This window comes from Apodemus sylvaticus, chromosome 16 (genome assembly GCF_947179515.1).
Source record: "Apodemus sylvaticus chromosome 16, mApoSyl1.1, whole genome shotgun sequence".
Classification (NCBI taxonomy): Eukaryota; Metazoa; Chordata; class Mammalia; order Rodentia; family Muridae; genus Apodemus; species Apodemus sylvaticus.
In genome coordinates this window covers 85,471,294-85,494,793 of record NC_067487.1, presented here as the reverse complement: position 1 = coordinate 85,494,793, position 23,500 = coordinate 85,471,294, and the positions used below count along the sequence as shown (strand labels likewise).

The window sequence follows — 23,500 nt, the reverse complement described above, 5'->3', positions numbered from 1 at the left end:
CCGCCATCCGAAGTTCTTCAGGTGAGAATTCTTTGTTTAACTCTGTACCCCATTTTTTAATAGGGTTGTTCGGTTTTCTGGAGTCTAACTTCTTGAGTTCTTTATATATATTGGATATTAGCCCTCTATCTGATGTAGGATTGGTGAAGATCTTTTCCCAATTTGTTGGTTGCCAATCTGTCCTCTTGATGGTGTCCTTTGCCTTACAGAAACTCTGTAACCTTATGAGGTCCCATTTGTCAATTCTTGCTCTTAGAGCATACGCTATTGGTGTTCTGTTCAGGAACTTTTCCCCTGTGCCCATGTCCTCAAGGGTCTTCCCCAGTTTCTTATCTATTAATCTCAGTGTGTCTAGTTTTATGTGGAGGTCCTTGATCCACTTGGAGTTGAGCTTAGTACAAGGAGATAAGAATGGATCAATTCGCATTCTTCTGCATGCTGACCTCCAGTTGAACCAGCATGATTTGTTGAAAAGGCTATCTTTTTTCCACTGGATGTTTTCAGCTCCTTTGTCGAAGATCAAGTGACCATAAGTGTGTGGGTTCATTTCTGGGTCTTCAATCGTATTCCATTGACCCACTTGCCTGTCATTGTACCAATACCATGCAGTTTTTATCACTATTGCTCTACAGTAATGTTTGAGGTCTGGGATACTGATTTCCCCAGATGTTCTCTTACTTTTGAGAATAATTTTAGCTATTCTCAAGAGGTTTTTTTTTTTTTTTTTTTTTTTTTTTTTTTTTTTTTTTTTTTTTTTTTTTTGTTGTTGTTGTTGTTGTTATTCCAGATGAATTTGAGAATTGCTCTTTCTAACTCTATGAAGAACTGAGTTGGGATTTTGATGGGGATTGCATTGCATATGTAGATTGCTTTTGGCAAGATGGCCATTTTAACTATATTAATCCTGCCAATCCATGAGCATGGAAGATTTTTCCATTTCTGATGTCTTCTTCGATTTCCTTCTTCAGAGACCTGAAGTTCTTGTCATACAGGTCTTTCACTCGTTTGGTTAGAGTCACACCAAGATACTTTATGTTGTTTGTGGCTCTTGTGAAGGGTGTCATTTCCCTAATTTCTTTCTCAGCCTGCTTATACTTTGAGTATAGGTAGGCTACTGATTTGCCTGAGTTGATTTTGCAACAAGCCACTTTGCTGAAGTTGTTTGTTAGCTGTAGGAGTTCTCTGGTAGAGTTTTTTAGGTCACTTAAGTATACTATCATATCATCTGCAAATAGTAATAGTTTTACTTCTTCCTTTCCAATTTGTAACCCGTTGACCTCCTTATGTTGTCTAATTGCTCTAGCTAGGACTTCAAGAACTATTTTGAAAAGATATGGAGAGAGGGGCTGACTTGTCTAGTCCCTGATTTTAGTGGGATTGCTTCAAGTTTCTTTCCATTTAGTTTGATGAGATCCTACTAAAAATGCCTATACTCAAAACAACTGGAGAATCTGGAGGAAATGGACAATTTCTTCGACAGATACCAAGCACCAAAAATAAATCAGGACCAAATAGATCATCTAAACAGTCCCATAACCCCTAAAGAAATAGAAGGGTTCATAGAAAACCTTCCAACCAAAAAAAGCACCAGATGGTTTTAGTACAGAATTCTATCAGACCTTCAAAGAAAACTTAACACCAATACTCTTCAAACTATTCCACAAAATAGAAACAGAAGGAACACTACCCAACTCGTTCTATGAAGCCACAATTACGCTGATACCAAAATGACACAAAGATCCAACAAAGAAAGAGAACTTCAGGCCAATTTTCCTTATGAATATCAATGCAAAAATACTCCATAAAGAATCCCATGGGCTATTCTATTGTTGGATCTGGTAATTACTCAGAGTAGCCTGACAAGTCCTACTAAAGACCCAGCCTTAGATTCTTTATCTATAAAATGGTTTGCTTGGAGAATTATAGGCAGTAAGTAATGCAAAACATCCAGCATTATGCTTGATTACCCCCATGTCTAAACTGGAAAACCCTACCAGATGATTCTAAATAAGCACCTAGAACAATGTGTGGTATGAGTTTTAACTACTTTGCTTCTTGCTCCTGGTAGGTTGTATACTTTCAGTTTCCAGCCCAGAAGCTCTTTGGATTTGTGAATGAAAGACACACACACACATTAGCTTATTTTTGAAATGTCTTGGCTACTCAAAGGCTGGGCACTTCTAATCATCCTCCTGCTACCCTAGGCCCAAGTGGGGAATTGGCAGTAGTCACTTACTCAAATTCTCACATGGTTGGCTGGCTTTATCTCCTGCATCTACCACTCCCATCCAGCTCTCTCCCCCAGATCTTAAGGCGATTCCCAGTCTCCTTTTTCCCAGTTCCTCGCCCACCCATGCAATTCTGTAGATCCCACCCTGTCTCCCCTTTGCCTGCCATTAGCTGCTGGCATCTTTATTGTTTGATCAAAAACCAATTGGGGACAAGTACCTTCGGTATTTGGACAGGCAGATTCTCAATTAAATCAAAGCATTAGAGCCAGTCCCAATCAACAATGGGTCTCAACCTTGTAATGTTGGGGTGACCCCTAATCACAAAATTATTTTTGTTGCTACTTCATAACAGTGATTTTGCTACTTTTACAAATCAGGATGCAAATATCTGTGTTTCTCAATGGCCTTAGGCAAACCATGTGACAGGGCTGACCTCCTGCTCCCCTGTCCCCAAGTGACTGTGATCTACAAGTTGAGAACCACTGAGCTAGACCATAGCTGTGTTCACCTTCTTCCCCTCTACTTCAATCAAAGTCATCCATGTCTCACGTTGATAGTGCCCCAAGCCTTAAGCCTACTGCCAGTACAGACGCCATAACCAGCCTCTTAAATGCAGTTGGCTTAGAGAGAAACTGCTCAATAGCCATGACAGCTTCTTATTTTACGTTTACCTAAAGCCCTCATTGCTTCCTGGAGTCCCAAACAGTTGATCCCTGAGCCATTACTGTAGTATCTTCTCTTTCTACCTCAAGAGGAACATGTTTCTGCCTCAGCCTCCTTACAATGAATATTCTCTTCCTAGGGGAAAAATAAACTCCTTTAAGGTATATTCCAAGTCTCCTGTCCAGATTGGATGCACATGCGCATTTAGTAATACTCCAGAACAAATGTCTTATCAACACTTAAAATGCAGTAATAAAATCAATATCAAATAGTCATGGAAGTCTTTCTCTGCAGCCTATATTTTGTTCCCCCAAGGACAGTCTTTTCCTCTGTGAATTCTCTGACCTAAAATAGATGATAGCTTAGACGATGTCTTGGGTACAATCAAACATCTTCATTGAGCATTTAAGAGTGATTCTTTCCTCCCCACACCCCTGTGTTTCATAAATGGTCAATGGATGACATTCCTGTTCTATCTCATTGTTTGTGGTATATGTGTATACATACACCTGGTGTGTGTGTGTGTGTGTGTGTATGTGTGTGTATGTGTGTGTGTATGTGTGTGTGTGTATGTGTGTGTGTATGTATGTGTGTATGTGTGTGTGTGTATATGTGTGCGTGTGTATGTGTGTATGTGTGTGTATGTGTGTGTGTGTATGTGTGTGTGTATGTGTGTGTATGTGTGTGTATGTGTGCGTGTGTATGTGCGTGTGTGTGTGTGTGTGTGTGTGTGTGCGTGTGTATGTGTGTGTGTGTATGCATGTGTGTGTATGTGTGTGTGTGTATGTGTAGTCGATCATGACCATGTGGAAGCCAGAGACTGACTTTAGGTATTCTTCTCCACTGCTTTCCGCGTTATAGAAACAGTGTCTCACTGACTGGCAAGATGGCTGGCTCTGGGATCACAGCTACTTTTTGCCACACTGGGCTTTTCATGTGAGTGCCAGGGATCTGACCTCAGGTCCTCATGCTTATCTAACAATGATTCTATGCATGGAGCATATCTGTGGATAGTATTGAAGTTTTTGCTAGTATCTTTTAAATATAATAAGACATTATATGATGTTCAGGCTGTAGCGCAGGGGAATTTTATAATCTGCTCAGGCACTTCAGAAAGTTGCACATGCTCTTTCAAACCACATGAACAAATATATTTCTAGATAAGTGTTATTCGGGAACACACACACACACACACACACATACACACAGGGGAATTCAATCTTGAAGTATTTTAAAATAATACTTTAAATGTATCCTTTTGAAATTCCACATGTTTGTTCAATGTATTTTAGTCATAGTCTTCCGCCACCATCTCTGTCCAGCTCCTCCTAGTGCCTTATACCACGTCATTATCCCAATTTCATATTCTTAAAAAAACCCTCTTATTAATAATAACTCTGTCCTAGTTAGGGTTTTACTGCTGTGAACAGACAGCATGACCAAGGCAAGTCTTATAAAGGACAACATTTAACTGGGGCTGGCTTGCAGGTCAGAGGTTCCGTCCATTATCATCAAGTGGCATGGCGGCATCCAGGCAGGCACGGCGGCATCCAGGCAGGCATGGAGGCATCCAGGCAGGCATGGAGGCATCCAGGCAGGCATGGAGGCATCCAGGCAGGCATGGCGGCATCCAGGCAGGCATGGTGTAGACAGAACTGAGAGTTCCACATCTTCATTTGAAGGCTACTAGTGGAAGACTGACTTCCAGGCAGTTAGGAAGAGGGTCAAAGCCCATGCCCACAGTGACACACCTATTCCAAGAAGGCCACACCTCCAAATAGTGGCACTCCCTGGGCCAAGCATATATAAGCCATCACAAAGTCCCTAATCCCAACTACTGCTGTCCATATGCACACGGGTGTAAGGCTAGCCACTGGAGTCGTCTCACAAACCACACAGACACCAATCTCAATCAGACAGGGGCAGTTTATTGAGCATGCTCCCTAAAATGACTGGCCAGGGTCATGGTCCAGATTTGGGAACTGAACTGTGACCCCAAGGTCCTAGAGGGATTTTAAAGCCTGAAATCTATAAACATCTGTGCCAAGTTATTCCACCAATCAGGATTTAGGGATAAGAGAATTTCTTAAGAACATTTCTACTCCTTCCCCCATTAACTTCTTAATGTAATGAAAATAAATAAAATGGTAGTCATAGGAAGGAAGAGCCAGTGACCAACGCCCAGCCTCTGCTTTCATGGGGACAGGATGCTTCTAAAACAGCCATCAGGACGAGCTGTTCTCACTGCATGGAGAAAGCCTCATCACTTCACAGGCAGCACTGGAACCCAGGCTCCTGCCCTAGTGTGGACTCTGCCTCGGCAGTGTTGCCTGACCGACCCCTCCCTCACTTGTCCTCAGAACCTTCTGGACTGATTCTGGGGTGACTGGAGGCTGCTGAGAGCAGAGTTGGCAGAAAGAAGCAGCCCTTGATGGTTCAATTACAGCACCAAAAGAGAACTTCCAATGGTCTATCAAAGTATAAAAACTCTTAGCCGCAAAATATTTCACTTTTTTACTTTTCATATATACCTTTTATTTGGAAATACTCAGATGCAATTTCAAATGCACTATGTTCTCCTGTGAACCTCATTCAATTACACCCAGTGCTGTCATAGGTAGCTATAGGACAAACCAAAACTAGGATATTGCAGCTGTTAAAACTTAGTGATCTCGTTCAGATGTCACCAGTTTTTATGTGCACACGTGTGTGTATGTGAATGTGGCTGTATTCATTTCTGTTTATGTGGAGACTCTGTAGCCATTCACCCACTCAGTACACAGGTGTGGCCCATCAGTGTTCAGTGGGTACTTAGCGCCTTCGTTTTCTGAACTGATACCTCCTAGAAACCCATTGTTTCTTTCAATCTGATCTTGAGAATATTAGGTGAATGCCACCATTATAATCTTTAATTGACCATTTGCCTTTTCCCTAAAGCATGATGTTTATAAACTTTGAACAGTAATCCTAACTATATACAGGGCACCAGGAACTATAATAAATCACATTTTTCCATGTTTAAAAATACTCTAGCAGACATGTCCAACCTTTTGACATTGGGACACACCATGGTCACCAGCAAAGTTCATGCTAGGAACCATGCAATCAACTTTAAAAGTTCTTTTAAGTTGGGAATATTTATAGCTATCCTGGAGTGCACGTAGTCTGTAGATTACATTAGTTGGATACAGCCAGATGGTTCCCAGTTGAGCCGCCCTTCCCACCTTTCTTCACCTCTTGGGAACAATCTCGTCTCTCTGAAAAGTCTCCTTAAGCTGCTCGCTCACTCCTTCAGGGCTTCTGTTGTGTTTCTGCCTGGAACACTGTATTCAGTTTTCAGTGGCTGGCTCCTTGTCCCTTTATAGTATCATCTCAGACTTTGGCTTCTCAGAGAGACTTTTTGTTTTTAACACTAGATACAGGCTTATTCGATTCAGCAAAAATATAAGATACCTGGTAAAATAAGACTTTGGATAAATAACAACTAGAATTTTTGGTCTTTGTTCCCTGGAATATGTAAGATGTGCATATACTAAAAATTTTTGTGATTTGCCTGAAACAAAATGAAATTTAATGAGATGTTCTATATAGCAACCCAGATATAATACTCTTTTATTATCTCTCTGGGCTGTTCACCGTTCAAAATTTTATTTATTGTCTTACTCTCCTGGACCCAGCTCAAAACACTCCTACATGTTCACAACTGTTTCTCCAGTACTGATCCCAGTGCCTGGCATAGTAGATGCTCACTAAATGTTAGTCGAATAAGAAAAATAAATTCGAACTGATGACAGCTTTAGGGAAATTGCTGGCTAGAAAGAAAAGAGAACGCCTACTTTAAGTAATCAAATAGTACTGTACTGAAGCTCTTAGGGATAGTACAGCGGAGGAGGGAAGGGTATGGTGTTATCTGCCTTGTAGCAGAGACCTAGTGGAGTCAGAAGACTCTACATGCATAGACTTGGGGAGAAGCAAAAAAATCTAGACGACGACCTTTTTTTTTTTTTTTAAATCAGTTTTCCAACTAACTAAAGAAAAAGAAAAATCTGCTTGAGTGGAAAGAACAAGTCCGAGCTCTGAAGAGGGTCACAGGCAGTAAGCATCTTCCCATCTCTGTCCAAGTAGAGCGCCCCTGAGACCTACTTTAAGGGTTAACTTTATTATCAAGTACTGGGAACTATTCTTCATTATAAGGGAAGTCACTGCACATGCAAACAAAGAGTGTGGAGGGTGGATGATGATGAAGTCAAGACAGAAGAAATCAAACTCTCCTCTAGAGCCTGGGATGCCCAACGGGATGAAGGCAGCCTTATTTGGCCTTGGCATTTGGGGAGCTCGGTTCCATGAGGGACCCACCAGGGGCGCAGAGGTGCAGACCACTCGGATGCACATCACCTGATCCGCTCAAGCAGGGTTCCTCCGTCCCAAAGCAAGCTGTGTGCGACTGTAGATCCACACAAGGGTCAAGCAGGCTCCACCCGTCTCTTGCCTCCCCTACCACCTAGGAGCTGGAGGATGGCCCGGTTGGCTTAGCCAAGGCTGCTAGTCCCTGTGGTCCACAGCAGGACGCTCCCTGTCGTGTGAGCCCGGTGCGCGCCCAGTTTGGAGACGGCCGCCTCAGCCGCTGACAGGTGCTGGCCTGAGGGCGCGGGCGTGGTCCCCAGGGCAGCTGGAAGCCCGCGCCGGCCGCTTGCAGCTTTCCGAGCTTCTGCGGGTGCCGAGAGGGAGCGAGGGTGCGGCCTGGGGGCGCCCAGTGGTCTGGAGCAGCAGAGTTCTCTGCTGGAAACTTTGCAGACGTCGCGGGCGCTCGGTGACGACGCCAGCTGGGTCCCGCAGGTGCGGCGGGCGGATGCGGCGGCGCCCCGCGGCGGGAGGGCCTCGGCTGCAGCCGTTTTGCTCCGAGCTGGCCTGAAGCCGCTGGACGCTCCCGGCTTGAGCTGCTGCGCTGGCCGCCGCCGCCGCCGCCGCCTCCACTCTCCCGGCGGAGGCGCAGCTCGAGAAGGAGGAGGAAAAGCTTTAGGAGGGGAGCCGAGGTGCCGGGGTTGGAGGATGGAGCCCCGGGCTGCCTCGACTGCTGAGCCCGAGCCGGCCGCGTCCCCCTCCTTCCAGGCCCGGCTCTGGAAGAACCTGCAGCTGGGGGTGGGCAAGGGCAAGGGCGGCGGAGCGGGGCGCGCTGGGGGCCCTGAGCGCCGCACTGCGGCCACTCTGACCCCGTCCCCGCCGCCCCCGAGGACCACGCAGGACTCCCTGGCCAGCGTCGCGAGTACTGGCAGCAGGTGGAGCGGCTTCAAGAAGCGGAAGCAAGTGCTGGACCGAGTGTTCTCCTCCTCACAGCCCAACCTGTGCTGCTCCTCACCAGAGCCCCTGGAGCCAGGAGGAGCAGCAAGAGCCGAGCAGGGGTCCACGCTGCGCCGCCGCCTACGCGAACATCTGCTGCCCGTGGCTAAGGGGTCCTCGACAGCCGCGGGGACAGCCGGAGTGACGCCTCCTGGCGGCGGACGCTCTCCGGACTCAGCTCCTTCTTCGGCCTCCTCCTCCCTGTCCTCTTCTCCCCAACCGCCCCCGAGGGGGAACCGTGTCCGAGATGACGGCACACGGCGTGCGGTCCCTGGGGTGCACCTGTGCCACCAAAAGAGCTCCTCTTTGCCCGGAACCGCGTGCCTGGAGCAGTTGCTGGAACCGGCGCCACCTCCTGCAGAATCGTCCCGGGGTCTCGGCGAACCCCAGGCTCTGCAGAAGGGCAAGGGCGAAGAGCATGGCTGCAGCCAGGTGAGTGCAGGTGGTGAGCCAAGCCGCCGTGTGTGTGTGTGTGTGTGTGTGTGTGTGTGTGTGTGTGTGTGTGTGTGTGAGTGCAGGTGGTGAGCCAAGCCGCCGTGTGTGTGTGTGTGTGTGTGTGCCCAGACTACTAACTAGCTGAAACGGAGCAAAGACATTTTGCTTGGGTTTAGTTCAGACTTGAACCCTGACTTGACTTTGATTAGGAATGAATGACACTTGTCTTGTCGCCAAAAGCACTTTGGGTAGTCAACACAGCTAAAGAAAAGTTTCAAGGTAGCTTGGCTACTTTTTGGAGGTGTCCTACAAGATGCCCGAAGAAGCATTTTCTTGGCAAAAGAAAAAGCTAACATCACCCCCAGATTTACTAATGGAAATCGCATCTGTCTGAAAGGACAGTGTCTGAAGCAAAAGGCTAGCAGTGGGCATAGGAGTGCGGAACGGTGAGGTTATGGCTTAGATGAGGATTTATTGCAGAAATTGCTAACTTTTTGGTGTTTTCTTCTTGAAACTTTCTACTGCAGGTGGATCACTGTTTCTCGGGGTCGGGGGTGGGGTGGGGGCAGCAGAATCCGAGTTAGTAAAGCAGTTAAGTTCCTGTGGCTCTAAAGTTAGTAGTCACCAGAAGCACATGCTTCTAAAACATGCTACTTTACACATCCTATTGACTTCTCAGACAAGCGTTTTTTCATTGTTTTAATACAAGTTTTAAGTCATCAGGGGCTGTGTTTACTCCTGCTTTTAAGGGGGGATCTTTTCCTTTTATAAATGTTTATCATATTTCAAACATTCAGTTCTATGAGGGAGCTAAAGTAATTGTTTTCTCTTACTTATTACACTCTTATTCCTGTGATTCTGATCATGTTGAGTAAATGACTGTTAAAACTTTAAGTAGAAAGTATCTAGCCAGAAAAAAAAAATGACCATTTGCTGAAATTTTTACCTCTCGATTATTTGAGAAGAGCTCAGAAAAACTGTATATAGCTTATCTATTACTTTTAAAGTGTAGTTTCTGAGAAAAAAGTAGGCCAGGAATCACTCAGTTAATTTTTTTATCAAACACTTGATGTTCCAGACAAAACTTCTCATATAAGATTAGGTACACACCATTGACAGAGAGAACCCAACAACTTCACCCTTTATTGTCTTAAACAGACCTGAATAGAACTCTTTCATTTTTTAAATTTCAAGAGCAAAGTGAAAATGTTTTTAAGCTGATTAAAAATTAAGTATATGTATTGGTCAGGGTTCTCTAGAGAGACAGAAGAATGAATAAAGATGATCCAATGACTGTGAACAGGCTGTGGTCCAGCTAGGCCAGCAATGGCTTCCTCCAAAAAGAAGGTCCGAGAATCCAGTAGTTGTTCAGTCCAAGAGATTGGATATCTCAGCTGGGTACAGTATATGCACGAATCCTGAAGATGTAGGCTCTAATGCTGGTGAGGAGCGCCTGCTCTAGCTCTTGCTTTGTTAGCAGAGCAAGGCAAGCAGTTAAAAAGGCTTCTTTCTTCCTTGTCCTTATATGGAAGAGTCAGCAGGTGTGGCTCTGATTAAGGTCAATCATCAGTCCCATCTCAAAGATCTGGGTTAAAGGTGGATCTTCCCACATCCAAGATCTGGGTTAGAAATGGGTTTTCCCACTTCAAAGAATTTAATTAAGAAATAAATGACCCTCACAGGTGTGCCCAGTCTTTGGCATTCTGGTTAATTTCAGATGTGGTCAAATTGACAAGCAGGGATAGTCTACTAATCCTGTGAGTTAAAGGAAACGCTTCTGAGTGTCTATATAGTCCTAGTGCTCATTTATTTTAATGTTGAGAGATTGATTATTTTTTCTTTCCTAACTTTTAAAGCAACACATAAGAATAGAATTATTTTGGAAGGTACCTATTATGTTATGGTGAAAGTTAGTTTATGAGGTTGTTTTGCAGCCCATTGAACTAAGATATTTTCAAAGGAAAAACAGTGTGCAGAATTCATGTTCGTGTGTTCCCCCATCCACTTTTTTAAAAACCAAAACATTTGTGAAACTATGGACTTTTGTGTAGGAAGGATCTGGGCTGCTTTGGAGAGCACGCTCACACAGTGCTTGCATCCTGTGCTGGGCACACTGCAACGTCACAACACTGGATAATGCTCATTGCAGTGCTGCAAGAGTTCCTGTCAGTTTGTGGATTAGAAGCTAAAACCCAAACAATTTAAGTGACTTTTCCAGGGTAGTGTGTGTTAGGTGTGTGCTTGTCAGTGTTCACAATCTTCCCAGGATTTTCATCACTTCTGTGAACTTCTAAACCTTAAGTTTTGGGATGACTTCGAGCTGCTTAATAGTAGAGGCATACAAGCCTGCATGTGCTACAGCAGTACTCCACCCACCCACACACACCACCACAATTCTACACCAGATCATCTGTATTAATTTCTAATTTGGTCTCTGAGGCATTGTTACACATCTTATTACATTTGAAAGTCTCATGTTAATCATTTATATTTCTAAACAAGGTTATCATTATAAGGAACCAGTATTTCAATATAGACCTTAGAGGAATGCTTTAACATTTGAAGTAAAGCTGATGAGCAGTGGAGGCTGTGCAGCAGACAGCCCTGCATGGACGGACAGACGGGTACAGGTATGCCCCAGCCTCTGCTCTTCCTGGAGTCCTCCTCTCTGAGCACTGGGGAGTGTCCTCCGAAATGGCATACAGGTTTGTTTCATAAATCCTCTGATAATGAAGAAGAAGAGTAGCCTGTAGTCTTTTAAATACCCTTTTCTTCAACTATAAGGAGCCGAGTCCATCTCCAAATAGAAAGGAAAAGAGGGAACTGAAACCTGGAACTGAGCTCACTAAGGTGCCCAGGGGAGGCTTTGTCTGCTTGCATCCTGCCTTTCCAAATGGGTCTGGGTGGTGGATGGGGGGCTTCTCTTGCATCTCAGCTTCTCATTTCCAGGATACCCGGGCATGAGGAGGAGATAGCACAGGGGACTTTGTTTATTGGTCACCAGCATAGAAAGGAGCACACCAGAGAAAAGACAGTGAAAACAGTCAAAAGCAGCATCCAGATTACCATTGTACAACTCATTGTAAAATTGGGAAAGTTCTTGAAAATTTATCAGACATTTCTGCTTGTTCCTGGCCTCAGTCATGTTCTCCAACACAGTCCCTACTTCTCCACCCCCAGCCCTGCAGGAGGCCCCAACAACATCTGTGCCTACATTCTGACACTGGCTAGAGAGAGATGTTAAGCAAAAGTAAAAAAAAAAAATCACTTTGGATTGCTGGGGGAAAGATTCAGAAGGCACACATCCACAGATTAAGTGAAAACCACTGCTCCCACACCCAAGCGGCCTTCTCAGCTTTTCTGTAATCAGGTTTGAAAATACTAACAGATGTAACAGTGCTTCTTCCTATATTATTTCAAATGTTCTGCTTTGACATTAAGAGGGAAAGAAAGGAAGGGAATGAGGAAGGGAGGGAGGGAGGAAGGAAGGGAGGAAGGAAGGAAAGAAAGAAGGAAGACTCTGCTGATTCTAGTTCACACTTTGGACCATATTGTCATACCAGATGCGTTCCGTTTTCTATAACACCGTTGGGAAAGATGCTTTCTCAATTTATGTGCCCATCAAAAATATGCCAATTTTATATATTCTGTTTTGATGAGTTACTAAATTTATATTTTGCTAGAATCAGAAAGTCAGTATTTTGAGAAGAACCAAGGAATGAGTATGTTGGAATTTTTAGTATCTAAGTGAAAGCATACAAATTTATATGTGTTTATATATGTTAAACCTTTATTGCTTTTTTTAAAAGTAAAATTTTATTGAAATTGCTTACATAGAGGAGAAAATGAAGGGAGGTGGGTAAAGTGTGCCGTGTGTGGTAGGGATGCTTGGAACCACAAAAAGAGGGGTCTTCATGTGTCTAGATGGAAGTCCAGCCAACACATGTGAGGCAAAATGTCAGAGAGCGTTTTCAAGCCTAGAGTCAAAGCATATCTGGCTATTAGTTTATATTAAATATTACTTGGTTGATGTTGTTCAGGTATTTTAAATATTGCTTCAAAGAACATGGTTTAATCTTAGGGACAACACAGATTTTAAAACTGTAGTTCCTAATGTAGATGACCAACCCTACTGAGAAATAATGTTAAAAATCAATCTCCTTAAAGCAATTTTATCAGTGTAATTTTATGAAGAAAGTCAGGTGGAATGCGGCCGGGCTTTAGAGTCAGAGTCGGAGGGTCCAGTCTGGAGTTCCCTGAAGATGCTCTGACTTCAGTGCTGTTTTCAACTACAGGGGCCCACAATGTCCCCCCAACCTTATGTGGGAAGCTTGAGTCCCTGGAAAATCGCTGGACCGAGAAACCTGCAGAGAAAAGTGTAAGAGTGTAAGACGTGTGAGGCTGGTCTGACACGCAGCCACGGACTGTGGCAGCCACGGACTGTGGCAGCCACGGACTGTGGCAGCCACGGACTGTGGCAGCCACGGACTATGGTAGTAACACTGAGCAGCCTGAAGTCTGTGGGCTCTGCCCCTGCAATACATACCTGGCAGAAAAAGGAGGGATGAGGCTTCACCACTTCTCATTTAGTTTGATATGGAAAGTATTTCATTTGCTATGGTAATGAAAAGAAGTTAAGATAACTGAGGCAGTGCTGGTGATACCACAATTTCAGTCATAAAATATTTGTGAGGAAGCTTTTAGCAAGTGTGTAGTCATTATCATGGAAGCATAAATGAGCATGCGAAGGAAGAAAACAGAATTAATATATTAATTTAAAAAATAAGACAAGCCACCCCCACTTCTTGGAAAAGAATGAGAGTAGGGGACCGCTGTGCACACGAAAGTCCCAACGCCTTTGCCAGTCCAAGGGAACATACTGGGAGACTTTTACAAACCCTGAATTAAGGAAGACTAAATAGCATGTCTAGGTGCCGGTGTACTGGACTGTGGATCATGACATAGCTGACCTCGAGTGGATCATGACATAACTGAACGTTCAACAACAATAAAACACGCAGTGGCCAAAATGATTTCAAAATGAAGTACATTATGGTCTGAGGTGGTCCTGGCAGCTCTTGCCTGCATGACATGGGCAGGGCCACTGCGGCCTGTCACCCAGCATCCAAAACACCTCAGCTCAGATTCAAGATTACCTTTAGACAAGCAAAGCCTATCCTTTTGACATTAGACCCCTTTTGTTTTGACTTTTCCATTGGCTACTAAGGCATACTTATTCTTGGTATGCCAAATATACACATAAGCCAAATGTGTGATGGTGGAATTCCTGGATAACTGAGGTTTTTTACTTGGATAATGTTTTGGGGATTTGTCTAATGTGCATGAAATAGATTTTAACATCAGACTTACTTTACACAAGCTTATCTTGATAAAATTAAACTATATATGGTACGTCTGCACCTCTTTACAGTTATCAAATGAGAATGAGATGATCTTTTCTTGTGCTATTTTGTTTACTTTGCAGACTTTTTTTTTTACTTTTTTAAAAATTTTATTCAATATATTTTTTATTTACATTTCAAATGATTTCCCCTTTTCTGGCTCCCCACTCCCCGAAAGTCACATAAACCCCCTTCGCTCCCTCTGTTCTCCCACCCATCCCTTCCCACTTCCCTGTTCTGGTTTTGTCTTATACTGCTACACTGGGTCTTTCCAGAACTAGGGGGCACTCCTCCGGTCTTCTTGTACCTCATTTGATGTGTGGATTATGTTTTGCATATTCCAGTTTTCCAAGCTAATATCCACTTATCAGTGAGTGCATACCATGATTGATCTTTTGAGACTGGGTTACCTCACTTAGTATGATGTTCTCCAGCTCCATCCATTTGCCTAAGAATTTCATGAATTCATTGTTTCTAATGGCTGAATAGTACTCCATTGTGTAAATATACCACATTTTTTGCATCTATTCTTCTGTTGAGGGATACCTGTGTTCTTTCCAGCTTCTGGCTATTATACATAGGGCTGCTATGAACATAGTGGAACATATATCCTTATTACATGGTGGGGAATCCTCTAGGTATATGCCCAGGAGTGGTATAGCAAGATCTTTTGGAAGTGAGGTGCCCAGTTTTCTGAGGGAGCCAGACTGATTTCCAGAGTGGTTGTACTAATTTGCAACCCCACCAGCAGTCGAGGAGTGTTCCTCTTTCTCCATATCCTTGCCAACACCTGCTGTCTCCTGAGTTTTTAATCTTAGCCATTCTGACTGGTGTAAGGTGAAATCTCAGGGTTGTTTTGATTTGCATTTCCCTAATGACTAATGAAGTTGAGCATTTTTTAAGATGTTTCTCCGCCATCTGAAGTTCTTCAGGTGAGAATTCCTTGTTTAACTCTGTACCCCATTTTTAAATAGGGTTATTTGGTTTTCTGGGATCTAACTTCTTGAGTTCTTTGTATATATTGGATATTAGCCCTCTATCTGATGTAGGGTTGGTGAAGATCTTTTCCCAATTTGCCGATTTGTCCTTTTGATGGTGTCCTTTGCTTTACAGAAACTTTGTAATTTTATGAGGTCCCATTTGTCAATTCTTGATCTTAGAGCATACGCTATTGGTGTTCTGTTCAGGAACTTTCCCCCTGTACTGATGTCCTCAAGGGTCTTTCCCAGTTTCTTTTCTATTAGCTTCAGAGTGTCTGGCTTTATGTGGAGGTCCTTGATCCATTTGGAGTTGAGCTTAGTACGAGGAGACAAGGATGGATCAATTTGCATTCTTCTTTGCAGACATTCTTAACTATTTTTTTATTTGTTGGTCCCATGGAAAACACCATCTAATTTTCTGCGTCACTGGCTTTATGTGCCATTTAAAGTTCCTTGCCATTACTGACCTTTTCTTCTAACTCATATTGCTTTCCATAAATCTAGTGTGGGATGTGATTAGTCTCATTCAACAAATTAAGTTTCTACTCAAAGATATTTTCTTCTTTGAATATGTAGCAACTTGTTTCTATTAGGATACTTTGGAAATTGTGTGTATGTATGTGCATAAGTGTGTGTGTGTGCACTTGTATGTAACTCTGCTACATCATGTGCGTGGAGGTGAGAGGACAGTCTTAGGTCTCAGTCCCCTATGTCTGCTTTGTTTATGACAAGGTCTCTTGTTGAGTGCTGCACACGCCAGGCTAGCTGCCCTCGGAGTGTTCAGAGATCCCTCTGTTCCCACCTTGCACCTCATCACACATATATATTTTATTATAGAAAAATACCAGATTAACACTTCCAATGATTTGTATTTGATTTTACTATAGGATTAAAAATTGTATTTCCATGAAACTAGGAGGTCCCACACTGTCTTTTAAGGTCTGACTTTTTTTTTTTTCAACTGTGAAATATTGGTTGAGATATTTTTTGCTAGTTTTGTTTCTCATTCCCATGTAAATGTAAGCAATGGTCATAGGCATGTCACCTTTTGGAGAGTTGAAAGCTAATGGCATCTTTCCTCTGTCACTCGCTTTGGTCATCATCATCGTCGTTATTAGGAGCAATCGGAGATTAATTTGCTGTAGCCTCAGCTATCTCCCATGCTCTCACTTGCACCACCACAGGATAACTTGGCAGCTCTTAATGCATACAGCTGACCTATGATCTTATACAGCAGTCCAGGGGAATGGTTTCCTGAGTGAAGGGATGACAGGCTGGAGCTATTTAGTGATTAGGTCTCTGGAGAAATGTCAGAATTACTTTACTGAGTAACAGAGTGCTTGCCTCTCTGAAGCCAAGCCCTTTCAAACATGGCAGACATACTGGATACCCCTCGTCTTCTTCAGATGGTAGCCCAGCTTTGCCTCATGGATGTAAACTCTGGTTTTTATCTTCGGACATGAGGGAGTCCAGGACCCTACTGAATGGTGGCTATGCCACGGCGCCTGTCATGTCAGCCCTCCTGGTGCTGTCACTGACTTGTGGCGTCTGCTTACTCATCTGCCTCTGGCCTCTGGCACTTCTCCTTCATGTGTGTATTCCTGATTCCTGCCCACCAGCCTTTAGCTATGCTCTGAATAGTGAGCTCTGCTCAGACCTGCTCGCTTCTGTTACTCTTCTTGACCCCTCTTCTGGGCTTCCTGTCTGTACTTAGCAGTTGCCTCTTGTATCCATACCATACTCACCATTAGAAAACTGTCTCTCTTTTAGAAATCTACATCTTTTTCAATCACAATCATTTCAGGGTGAAATTTCAAATTTGACCATCAGTTCTGTCTCACTTAGCCTATTCTGTCACCTTTTAAAATGATTGCATGCTTGATGCTTCAAGTAGAGGTCATGTAGAGTTCATTGATACCCACAGTGACCCCTAGATGTTTGTGAACCAAACTACAGGACAGCAAAGCCACCCACCAGAAAGTCTGCAGCATTTAATGGTTAATGATCTTTCCTTTCATCACATTTGCCTGTTGAACTCTGGAAATTCAGTCATTCATATTGTGCTGCAAGTATATAACAGTGTGCACACCGAATCCTAAAAGTTTAATGCAAAGAAAAGAATGTGAAATGTATCAGCACTAAGCTTTTTTTTATTGATTGTGTGTTCCAATTTTGGGTTAAGTTAAATAAAATATTAAAGTCAACTTCACTAGTCATTTTAAATTTGTATTTCTATTGGTCAGTATTGATTTACAGTGGAGATCTCCAAACTCCAAACTCTTATGTCCACAAGACTATGGAAGCAAGGGTAGTGTGCAAAGAACATGGTCACTCTATGGCAAATTGGGGAGTTCATGTTTATTTCTGCGTTAGCTATCCTTGTCACTCAAAGCAGAAATGACAGTTTTTACATTCCTTAGTAAGAATAAAAAGTTCATGTTTTTGTGCTAAGTTTTAAGATTCCTGAGCTTTTTGGCTGTTGATATATTTTCAAAAGCATCACAGTCCAAATCAATTATATATCTGGTCTAAATTTGCCCATCAGTTTCAACTTCTGGCAAAGAAAGCTCCCCTCCCCTGATCCCACACCAGTGCTTGGTACAAATTGTCTGCAACAGACAGAGTAGGTTTGAACACATTGCACTTCAAGCTTCCCAGGAGTTCCCTGGAGTGTGCCAACCAGGAGAACTAAGTATTAGAATGAAAGTCAGGATTTAATAGGGTGAAGTGCAAGTGACAAGGGAGATGTGGTCACAACCATAGTCAAAAAACTTAATCCCATGCAAGGATAAAAGAAAGAGGTCGTGTGGGTTCAAAAAATGACATTAGAAGACTGTCATTGGGAAAGTGCTGTTTCATGGACATCCCTTGTTTGGGTTGATGAGGTAGAGTCCATGGAGAGTCAGAGTTTGAACAGAACAGAGAAGGTGGGTATAACTGATGGCATAAGGTCCTTAAGGTTGTGACATAATCTGGTTTGCACAGACTAGCAGGAGGTCACCTCACTTAGTCTCAAGGCAGAAGATGGGTCCATCATCTATTGCAAATGGACAGAAACAGTATGGATGTACTGAGACATGCTGAGAGGGTGAAAGTGCATCTGTAGAGGCACAGAAGAGCTTGAGTGTTTTATCTAGAGATCTATTAGATTAATAGTAGAGCCAGAGCTTGAGGTAGGGAAGGGGGATGAAGGAAGAAAGGAAGGCTGGCTGGCTGTGGGGGTGAAGAAATGAGTTCTCCAGAGCACACTGAGTCCTGGAGGCATGTATGCATGCATGCATGTATGTATGTATGTATGTATGTATGTATGTATGCATGTATAAAATCTTCTCTCTTTTACCCTACAGGTCCTTTGTGTGTATATTACGGCCTCTGGATTAGTGTTTTTATGGGAGTCCTGGCTGTGAATAAGGTGGTCTCTGCATCTTGTGCCTTCTCTTGGGCTCTTTTACTTCTGTTTGTTTAGTTTTTGCTTCCACATTCAGTTTTATCTTATTATGTTTTATTTTATTATTATTTCATAAAAGCCTCTTTGTTTTCTAATGAGAGACAGGATGCAGACTGGTGGGGGTGGGGGAGGTGGGTAAAAGGTATTGGGAGGAAAACTGTTAATCAGGATATATCATGTGAGAAAAAAAATCTGTTTTCACCAAAGGGAAAAAGAAGTTTTATCAACATAATTTTGGAGTGATTGCACAGAATGCTCATTGAAAAGCTCTGAAGCACAGTGGAGGAGACAGAGGTTTTATAACTTTCTGTCTGTCTTCTCAGACATAAGGCTTGACGTTTGTGTTCTTATATATGGCTGATATTCTCATTTATGAAGCTGATTTGCAGGAATACTCTCAATAAGAACAGAAAACCTTGAAGTACATGAGAGCTCCCTATCACGTTTATTAACAGTGCCACAGCAAGGGAAGAGGGGACATAACGATGTCTCATAGACTACAGTTTGCAAAGCAAACCTTAAGTGGCAGCACAAGCCACCCTGCCCACCACTTACAAGTGCCCAGGGAGTGCATTTCAGCAGGTCCTGTAAGTTTGACTGCTCATAAATTTTATCAGCAGTACCCAGCCAGCCAATCTGTGTGCTGTGTTCTTCTTAGCCAACTGGTGTGATGATTAGCAATCAGACAACACAGACTCCCTAACACCTAGCCTGACTGCCATCTGGGGTAGGAAATGACATCTAGTAGAAAGTACCAATGGCAGAATCCATGCCCAAGTTAATAGGGTGCTAATAACTTATATAAATTATCTATGTTTATTTCACACTGGGAGAATAGATGCAGTTTCTTTGTTTATGTATTTATGCTTGCTTGGTTTGGTCTTTTACTATTTTACTGGAATTATAGCACTGTACTTTTCAAACAAAGAAGGGATAATAGTATTTCTCCGTGATTGGTTATATAGATTCTTGTCATAAATTAATGTAGTGATAGAGTCTCCATATGAAAACCAAAATATATACAAAATGAAAATTGTGTATCATTCTTTCATTGAAAGAAGATAATGACTTCCATTCCACAGAGTCCAGAACCCTCAGGTGGTACCTCAGTGCTGAAAGGAAACCAGTGGTAATTCTCATAAAATTAAATGTGTTCCATTACCTAACAGTAGGAGTGGGGTGTCTCTGGCTCTTTGGCCTGCTCCAGGGATTCTTTCCCTCTTATTGGGTTTACCTCATCCAGCCTTGAGGTAAGGGTTTGTGCCCAGTCTTATTGTATCTTGTTATGATGTTTGGTTGATATCACTGGGAGGCCTGCTCTTTCTGAAGGGAAATAGGAGCAGTGAATCTGGGGGAGAAGGACAGGAGAGTGTTCTGGAAAGAGTGGACAGAGGTGTGGCTGTACAGGGATAGAGATATGAGAGAAGAATTAAAAAATAAATAAATGATAGCACCATTAACATTATAAGACTTAAACTTAGCCCATCTGGTGCCTCGGGGCTATAACACCAGTTTCTGCAGAGGCTAGAGCAACAAGATCCTGAATTCAAGACTTCTTTGGACAACTTAACAAAACCTCATCTCATAAAAGGGGTAAGGGATGTGGGCTACTGCTTGGAGATAGAGTCCTTGCTTAGCATTTGTGGAACCTGGATTTCAACCACCAGCACCTCAAAAAAGTGTACTGGCTGGCTTTGTGTGTCAACTTGACACAAGCTGGAGTTATCATAGAAAAAGAGCCTTCCTTGAGGAAATGCTTCTATGAGATCCAGCTGTATGACATTTTCTCAATTACTGAACAAGGGAGGAGGGCACAGCCCATTGTGGTTGGTGCCATTTCTGTGCTGGTAGTCCTGGGTTCTATAAGAAAGCAAGCTGAGCAAGCCAGGGGAAGCAAGCGAGGAAGCAGCATCCCTCCATGTCTTCTGCATCAGCTCCTGCCTCCAAGTTCCTGCCCTGTGTGAGTTCCTGTCCTGACTTCCTTTGGTGATAAACAGCAATGTGGAAGTGTGAGGTGAATGAACCCCTTCCTCCCCATCTTGCTTCTTGGTCAGGATGTTTTGGGCAGGAATACCAAACCCTGACTAAGATATAAAGTAACTAATTAAGCAATGGTTATCCACCCACACTTAATGGATTGGTCCTTACAAGAATATATAAACTAGCCACTGAAGAGGACATGCAGTGTGCCCACAAATCAGAAGGCATCTGTCCACTGTGCTTTTTATGACCCAGACCAGCAGGTGGAGCCCTAGTTTGACCACAATTGTAGGTTTTTGTTTTGTTTTGTTTTGTTTTGTTTTTTTTAAAATTAAGAGTTCTGTTTTCTAGAAGGTGATTGCTGGTTCCTTCTTATATATTTTTACATAAAGACTATTTTAGTGAATCTGAGAGCAGCACAAGTGAGGTCCCTTAATCAGAGGACTTGAAGTCTAAGAAGGCCTTGTCATCAAGCTGTGTCAGGCTTTTGTTTTGTTTTATGAGAGTCAAGCACACGGGGAATTGTAACATCTCTTCTGGGGACTTCAGTCTCCTACCATCCCGAGATTGTTCATCTTAGACATGGTATAGATAGATGCTTTGCTGATAATAAAACCAGAAACATTCCTTTCCCAGGGGATAAATACAGAGGTGTAATTACCGTGTTTTTTAAACACTGGTTGGTCCAGTTCTTCTAGTTTGCACTACTACTATGGTGGATCTGTTCTCATACAGCTCTCTGCTCATTACTATTTCATAGACTTCTTAGAAATAAATTTGCTAGGAAATATGGAAGCTCACATGTATGAAAGAGGACACTGGTAAAATGAAGAGTTTTCAAACCTGAGAGAGACAGGATGATTTAGTGGGGTGTGGATCTGAGCATCTGTGCTCTGGGCACTGACAGATGGAAATGTAATTACTTCCTTAAAACAATTGAACTAACCTCAGGCTTAGTCAGGCCTAACTCTAAGCCTGGGTCTTTGCTTGGGATAGCAATCTAGAAGAAGTTCCCTCAGATGAGATGGAGTGCAGACCTGGACAGGAAGACTTGGAAGGCTGGAGCCAGCACACTAGCCTGTGGCTGGGGTAGGCTGCATGTGTCCTGCCAGCTGAATGAAGCTCAGGAATGAAGGGAGCACACTGTAGTTTCTAACACGATAAGGGGAACATTTGAGAAGTGTTGTTAGAGGGATGCATCGGAGCCCAGCAATCAGGAGTGGCATCATTAATACTCTTCCTCTACAGATGGTGAAGTCCACGTCTTCCTGGTGGGGCTTCATGGGAGGGTGGTGGTGATTCGCATCTGGAGAGGCCAGGAGACTGGGTCCAAGGCCCTTTGTTTTATCTCCCCAACTCCTTCCTTTTCCAGGAATGCTCTACACAACTTTGCTTCGACTTAGGCTATTGCTACACCACAGCCCCTGCTGTTACCATTTTGCTGCGGCTTCCTTTTTCAAATGAAGCTGTAAGAAGATAGCATTCTAACGTGCCTCTGTGCCTCCCCAGTTCAGGAAGTCAGGGGCCTCCTGTGCTTCCTAGATAAGTTCTCCTTTGCACAATTTCTCTGTATCATATCTTTAAGTGGAAGGTCTTGAAAGACTCACTTGTGGTTGTTTTCTTTGCTTTGTGTGTGTCTTGTATATGGTGGATACTTTATGAATGTGAAATTGAGCTGAGTGCTACACAACCTTCTCAAAATGAAGAAAATGTCTTGATTTTCAAATTATCAGATATAGTAGAATGTAGCTTATGTATGACATAAGACATCTTCATACTCAATTTTATGTTGTAAGGATTACAACATAATCCTGCTTACAGTTGCAAGCAACTGTAGTTTTAAATATTTTGCATGCCTGACCATTTTCCACATTGCTACAACTACTTTACAAAAATGTTACTTTTTAAGTCTTAATCAGACAAATATAAATATTCTAACTCAGTTTATGATTGTTCCACCTACCAGCCATTTACACAGTCCTGCATTGGATTTTTGTGCTGAGTACTGATTTAGGAGTCTTTATGCACTTAATATTATTTATACCTTATATTTAATTTATTTTCACTTTGTAAAATAGGTGAATAATTAGAGCCTTGTGTATCTTTTTTATTTGATTGTTTTGAGACAGAGTTTTATGTAGCCCCGGGTGGCTTTGAACTTGATACGTACTTGAGGCTTTGGACTTTAGTTTCTCTGCCTCAACAGACCAGCTGCTAGGGTCACCATGCTTAACTTTCTCTGGGGCATTTTTAAAGGTTTGTTTGTTTGTTTTCCAGAATCCTTATCCTATAGGAAGTTAGAGCTGGAAGTAGAAAGTTTTTCTTCTACTAGCCATCTTGAACTCAAAGTAAATTATGTGCTCCCAGAAGATTGAATTCTAGCTTTTATCATTAAGGGCTATATTTCTCTCAAATAAGATGAACTCGTGAAGGCAAAGACTTGCTGAGACACGACTTCCGGTAGGGTGCCAGCTGGGTGCTCTGTTCACATCCTCTGTGCTGGTACATAACCACACCTCGGCGTTCATTGTGGGCCATGGTGGCATCACAGATATGCTTCCACGGGGATTGCCACTGGCCACAGGAAACCAACTGCATCTGATCTCAGGGAATAGCCTCAACAAAACTGTGTCCTCCAAGGACCAATAACTATGTGACAGGGTTATAAAGACCTAATTTTCATCCTCAGTTTAGAGCAACTGCAGTTTCACAAATGGAGGATCCTCCATGTCTCTGGGTAATTTCACCATGTCTGTAAACAGGGTTACCACATTGTAGATACATTCTGGGTGGCTAGGAACTCAGACACAATTAAATGTCACGGAAACAGTGGCCACAGTTGTGAAGAGCTTGGTGACAGATGGACATTTTGAAACAATCAAGAGAAGTTTTGTTGGCAGGGTTACACCCAGGCTTGAAATAAAATCCATGGGAGTATAAAGAAACAGATATGACAGACAAATTGAGCATTAGGTGGCGCCAGAGTACAGTGAAGTTAAGTGGAGATTCACAATACTAACAAAA

At 42.9% G+C, this 23,500-nt stretch overlaps 1 protein-coding gene across 6 annotated transcripts in view; it reads left to right on the top strand.

Annotated features, from left to right (window-relative positions):
• The first annotated feature begins 7,868 nt into the window (after positions 1–7,868).
• The window catches only part of Mctp1 (multiple C2 and transmembrane domain containing 1), a 658,641-nt gene continuing 643,009 nt past the window's right edge, over positions 7,869–23,500 (top strand). For all 6 annotated transcript variants that reach the window (XM_052159581.1, XM_052159579.1, XM_052159580.1 and 3 more), the window contains exon 1: positions 7,869–8,663. In XM_052159581.1, the coding sequence (XP_052015541.1) occupies positions 7,944–8,663 (720 nt within the window). In that variant the 5' untranslated portion in view covers positions 7,869–7,943. The remainder of the gene's footprint in view (positions 8,664–23,500) is intronic.